This window comes from Zeus faber (assembly GCF_960531495.2).
Source record: "Zeus faber genome assembly, chromosome: 17".
Lineage (NCBI taxonomy): Eukaryota > Metazoa > Chordata > Actinopteri > Zeiformes > Zeidae > Zeus > Zeus faber.
In genome coordinates this window covers 17,284,029-17,290,149 of record NC_137204.1, presented here as the reverse complement: position 1 = coordinate 17,290,149, position 6,121 = coordinate 17,284,029, and the positions used below count along the sequence as shown (strand labels likewise).

Here is a 6,121-nt window from a genome sequence, read left to right as displayed (position 1 = left end):
GCTCTCAAGCCAATGCCTCTGATGGTGCTGGGTAGATAGGTTTACTTAGCTCGCCGGCTTTTGGCAAACACCAACTGCACTACACCATCAATCGCAAGATCAAACACGGACAGAAATCTCATTAATATTTGAGCATTTGCAAATGATTACGGGTAATAAGTTCGACCTAAAGCAGACCAGATTGGAAAGGTTGTTTTTCCCAATATAAATGTGTTTCTTTTTTATTAATTCACATTAATTGTATGTATTTGCGGAGAGGGGAGGGTGGAGGGAATGGGCTCGCTAAATGATAGCCAGAGTAGTAAGAAGCAATTGAGATGCGGGGACAACTTGACTGGGGTCTGGGAGACCTCCAGGGAATGTCATCTGGGGGACCCAGGAAACCTGGTGCTTTTAATGAGATGGGCACTCTCTGCCAGGGGACTGGATGTGATGGAGGAGGGAAAATAACACTTATGTGGCCATGTTACTATTCCCTTACAACATACCAATTTACTTCTTCATCTAAGTAAATTCAATAAATAGGCTGTGTGGTAGTTATACTTCCTATGCATTTGATAGATTACCTTGCCGTTTTTTTTTTTTCCCCCCAACAAATTACTTATCACTTGCTCACTTACATATTATTTACATCTCAGTAAACCACAGCATGACTTGTGTGTTTTCCCCCCACATCTTTTGTCGCCACAAGAAATGGAGAAGTGCGGCTCCCACAACGCGGCAACGTCCCCAATCAAGCCGAGCGAGACGTGCGAAAAGCGCGTCAAAGGTCCGTTGCTATGCACACAAATAAACGTCTTTGTTGCCGGGCAACGAAGGCGCGCCCACGGGCGCCCTCCTTAAAGCGGAGGACCCGTCCCCCCGCGCTCGGCAGTCTCGTCTCGCTCCGCCGGCCCCCCTGCTGTCCCGCGTGCCACGGACGGCGCGAGGGGACGAACCGAGGGAAGCCCGTGTGCCCGCCCGCCCGCCGGGCTCGCCCCGCCCGGCACGCCCCTCCGGCCGCAGCGGCATGGCCCGCCGCGCCGCCGGTATATAGAGCAGCCCGGACCCGCCCGCAACCGAGGAGAGGATCCCGCCCCGAGGACGAGCAGCGCACGCAGTGTTGTCCCGCCGATGAGGTGCGCGCCTCACACTCGCCACACGGAAGGCTTTTACTGATCTTTATTCCGATTTTTTTCTTTTTTGAATTTTTTAAATTTTTTTTTTGGGGGGGGGGAGGGGCGGAGAGATAGCCGTTCTAGATTAGTATCTTTTTTTTTTTTTTTTTCTTCCGGTGGGGGCGATTATCGGAAGGATTTGTGATGTTTATCATCCCTCGCAGGCAGCCACCGAGCGACTTGGAGATGGCGTTAAGCGGAACGCTCCTGCCGTCCATATCGACGTTCGCCAGCGGCCCGTCCGTCAAAAGTAAACCAGCGGGACCCGCTAATCTAGTGAGTACGGCCGGTCAATAATAAAAAAAAAAAAAAGAAGAAGCACACACACACACACACACACACACACACACACACACACACACACACACACACACACACACACACACGGGGACCTTCGAGACGCGTCGCGGCGTGCGCGGGCGTCAAACCTCCAAACTTGGGTCACGGTGTCGCCCGCGCGGCCCGTCCCCCCCCCCCGCGGGTCGTGCGTCGGTTGGGCCAACTCGAGTGTCGTCGTGGACGAGCGGACTCACCCGACGCTCGCCCTGCGCGGCTTGGTGAGCGGGCGACGTTGACGCGCCGTCCGGCGTGACGTTGGGGGGGGGGGGGGGGGGTGAAGGCTCGCGTTCTCGTCTGCGGTTTGAGTGTGTTGATCTCGGACGGCGGTGGGAGGGAGGGAGCAGCGATAACCGCAGCGATAATAACAGCAGGAACAATAATACCGCCCTGCAACGGTCACCCATCCACCTGACAAGCAGCTTTCCGCCATTGCAATTCCGAATAAGAATTATTAGTATTTAGTATTTTAAGTTATTCAAGCAGGTGTTGCAAATGCCTTTCACCATTGATCGAATTGTCCCTCGACAAGCTGCGGGTTCAATATCCTATCTTTCTTTCAATAAATGACATAATAGAGACGTAGGTCGACATACGGTAGATGGTGCCGATTGTGTATTAGGGAAATTGATCTCCCTCGTGTGTGGATTTCTTCCAGAGATGGAAGGAGGAGCTGTCCCACCTTAAGAGACCCAGCGTGCCAATAGGAAGCAGTTGCTCCGACTCCGACCGAACCACCTCCGCCAGCCCCGGCATGGCTAAAAAGGACTCGGAGCCCGACCTGGATTTATTGGACTACGACTTCATTCTGTCCAACTCCATGCTCCAGCAGCAGCAGCAGCAGCAGCAACAGCAGCAACAGCAGCAACAGCAGCAGCAACAGCAGCAGCAGCAACAGCAGCAGCAGCAGCAGCAGCAGCAGGGGCCCATGGCGTGCGGCTCGGCGCAGGCCTTATCGCCGTCCCCCGGGTCGTACTCGTCCTCCTACCCCCTCCCCTCGCCGCAGGGCGCCGCCAGCGAACTGCTCTACACCATCCCGGACATCAGCGACGTCTCGCCGTCCGGGGGCTTTGTCGCCGAGCTCATGCGGCCTGAGCTGGACCCGGCCTACCTCCACCCCACCGGCCTCCGCGGCAAGTTCGTCGTCAAGACCACCATGGAGGTGGGGGACTACCGCCAGGGCGCCAGCGTGGGCAAGCCCTCGGAGTCGTCCCCGGCCGCCGTGCCCTTCGCCTGCCACCGGATAAAGCAGGAGAACCACACAAGCTGCACTGTCTCGCAGCCCCCGGACCGCCACCCGTCTGGCGGAGGGGGCCAGCCGCACTCGCACCCGCTGGACCCGCACCGTTTCCCCGGCGGGGGACGCCAAATCCCCGGCGGCAGGCTGTCCTCGACGTCCTCCCTGTCCCCGGACCACCCTCTGGGCCGGGACCACCAGGTGCTGGGCCATCACCACTCCCAGCTCTCCCTCGCCTCGCAGGGCTTCTCCCCCTTTGCCCAGACGTCCATACAGTACCAAGGTCAGTGGGCGGTGGCGTCGGCGCATCCTATGACACCACCATCCCTCTTTACTTCGTGACATTACTCGGCACTAAAACGAATATCGTGGCGGGAAGACTCCTCGGGGGTCTTGCCACCTTGCTCTCCCCTTACATGTGTGTGTTCCTTTTCCTCACGTCCTCCGTGTTCGCCGTCAAACGTTGACTCATCCAGTTTGCTATGTCGCTCTCTCGGCCCCCCCCTTACCTCTCTCGCTCGTTTTGTAAACCGCCGACTGCTACGCCCTCATTATTTCCCCACACACAGGACATCTCAAACCATCTATTTACATTTCTAACAAGCCATTTATTTATTTTTATTTTTTTATTTTGTCACCTGGAGCTGTACGGAGGCGTTTGTAGCCCTTCCAGTTTGACGTAACGCATATTATTAAAAGTAAATGAGCGCCGCAGTCGAAATTCCGAATGTTCTTGGGATCGATTCTTCTCCGTTGTTTTTTTTTGTGCTGTCCGCCATCGTTCCCGGCGCTGACCGTGACCTTTTTTTGTTTTCGAACCCCCCCACCCTCCCTCCCCCCAGAGTCGCTCCTGCTCTCCGGCGGGGACTGCTTGCCGGAGGAGACGAAGCCCAAGCGGGGCCGGCGCTCCTGGCCCAGGAAGCGGATCGCCACGCACACGTGCGACTACGTCGGCTGCGGGAAGACCTACACCAAGAGCTCGCACCTGAAAGCACATCACCGCACGCACACAGGTCTGTACCGGGGCTGCGCGGCGGCATGTTTTCCATCGCTTGGCGTCGGGTTGCGGTCCGGCGCTCGGGCGGCTCGGGGTCTTAGGACGGAGGGGCGTCTGTCGACGTCGCCATTGGGGTCCTTCAAATGTGAGCCGTGATTGTAAGCGGAGGGTGTGTCCCAGCTTTTAATACCGTAACGCAAACTTTGTCATCCAGTATTTCCTCAGTAAGGAGATTATTCAGACAAGCGCCCCCGCAGGAGTCAGCCAATTGGTTGCACCGCTGCCTGTTGCGATAGAGCAGGCGGATAGAGATCTGCGTTCAAATTCCAACCGCAGCCCTGATAGCCGTCCCCCTTCGTAGGCGAGCCGTCGGACAGGAAGGACCTCTTTCTCTCTCTCTCTCTCTCTCTCTCTCTCTCTCTCTCTCTCTCTCTCTCTCTCTCTCTCTCTCTCTCTCTCTCTCTCTCTCTCTCTCTCTCTCTCTCTCTCTCTCTCTCTCTCTCTCTCTCTCTCTCTCTATCTCTCTCACTCTGCAGCGGGGGAAGGTCGGGCCATTCTGACCCGCGGGGCCAAACACTAACCGCTCTGTCCCTGTGCCTGTCTTGTCTCCACCCGAAGGGGAGAAGCCTTATCACTGTGACTGGGAGGGCTGCGGCTGGAAGTTCGCCCGCTCCGACGAGCTCACGCGGCACTACCGGAAGCACACGGGTCACCGGCCGTTCCAGTGTCTGAAATGCGACCGGGCCTTCTCCAGGTCGGACCACCTGGCCCTTCACATGAAGAGGCACCTATGAGACTACGCACGTACCGGGGGGTGGGGGAGGCGCCGAGGAGCAAGGCTTAAAGCCAAAAGAAAAAAAAAAAAAAGAATTGTGAACTTGCCATAATTTGCCTTCAAGACAAGCTGTGTTGTTCACAGCAGAAACTCAAGCAAAAATGTCTCCGCCAAGAGCCAAGAACTCCTCTCAAAGACCGGTGACCGTTGATTTTGGGGGGAAAAAAACCGCTCTTTCCTGTCAGGGCGGGAAAAGCTCCTTTTCAAAAAAAAAAAAAAAAAAAAAAAAGGGAACCCAAACTGGAATTTTTTGTCTTATTTAAATGACAAAACTTGGGAGGACCGGGGGCCAACAACTTGTGACTGGAAATGTATTATTAGCAGGGAAACCAGGAAAAAGCAAACCAGACCAACATCTCCGCGAGGCCTTGAAACCAGCAACATACCAACACCTTTTTTTCCCAGACTCTATTCAAGTTAGTAAAAAAAAATCGTACATTTACGCGCGCGCTTCACCCGCCGTGCCGTTGGTTCACGGGAACAACACAAAAACGGTGCTCGGCGTCTCGAGAAGAAGGGACGGACAGAAAAAAGGTACCAAAGATTACGCAGACACACAACGGGCGGCCAAAGAAATTAAGAACGATTCGTGGACGGCGGCGCTCTCTGCGAGCCGAGACCCCGACCGCAATCCGACGTGCGATCAGGCGGGCGGGTTCGCTCCTCGACGGTGATGGCAATCTTCAATGCACTGCAGTCGCAAAGTGCAATAATTTATGAGACACGAGTCATATTTTTGTATCGAATGTTTTAACTCTGAACAAAGATTCTTTTTCTTGTTTAAAGCCAAAATATGTAATATAATCCCGATTTTTGTACATTTGTAAATACAAAAACTTTCTTAAATGTTTTGTATTTTATGTATTTTACATTATAATAAAAAAAAAATGTATTTGACCCGACCATTCAGTTATTGCGATTAAATTTAATCCACGGCTTCGGCGCCGAAAACAAACGTCTCCCAAAACTAACGTGAAAATAATAAGACAAAAAATTGTTACGTTTATTCAATTCACTTTAAAGGACACCTCTGGAAGTCTGATGCCGATGCTAAAAATGCTCAAGGTTAATTGTAGCTCGGGCCGGTTGTATAATAGATGGGAACGTTAAAGGACAACAATAGCTAATGGCCGGCCAACACACAATACCCCCTGATAATAGTGAGATGGCCTCAGGCGAGGTTACACAACGCTGCGTCTAAAAAGGATGTTCAGAAAGTGCTCCTACAATGTCCTCTTTCCATGGGGTTCCATTTCCATCTGTCAGCTGCGGAGAATGGAGAGGAAAGCCAAGCTACTGGCTGACATTCAATTGTGACACCAAATCTTACAAGTCAGTGTCGGGAGCTCCACACGCTGAACAGAACCCCCCGCCCCCCCGAAAGAGCGTGCAGATATGGGAGAGAACCTTATCAAAACTCTTTTAAAACTACACGCAACAACCAACAATTTTGCACCACAGCAAAGACCCTTTAAAGGCGTGTTTTATTGAAAGTTTACGTTTCATCAAGGACATCATAATTTGGTTCCCCAATTTCATGTATTTAGTCACAACAGGCG

The 6,121-nt window shown here is 53.3% G+C and overlaps 1 protein-coding gene across 2 annotated transcripts; it reads left to right on the top strand.

Annotated features, from left to right (window-relative positions):
• Nucleotides 1–896: 896 nt before the first annotated feature.
• Nucleotides 897–5,459, top strand: klf4 (Kruppel like factor 4). Of its 2 annotated transcripts, XM_080018012.1 has the most exons (5): nt 897–1,118; nt 1,322–1,433; nt 2,152–3,013; nt 3,573–3,743; nt 4,346–5,459. In XM_080018012.1, the coding sequence occupies exons 1-5, from the start codon at nt 1,114–1,116 to the stop codon at nt 4,519–4,521; spliced, it is 1,326 nt and encodes a 441-aa protein (XP_079874138.1). In that variant the 5' UTR covers nt 897–1,113; the 3' UTR covers nt 4,522–5,459. The 2 variants fall into 2 exon arrangements, with proteins under 2 accessions (XP_079874138.1, XP_079874137.1); XM_080018011.1 differs by lacking the exon at nt 897–1,118 and having other exon boundaries at nt 1,257–1,433.
• The last annotated feature ends 662 nt before the right edge of the window (nt 5,460–6,121 follow it).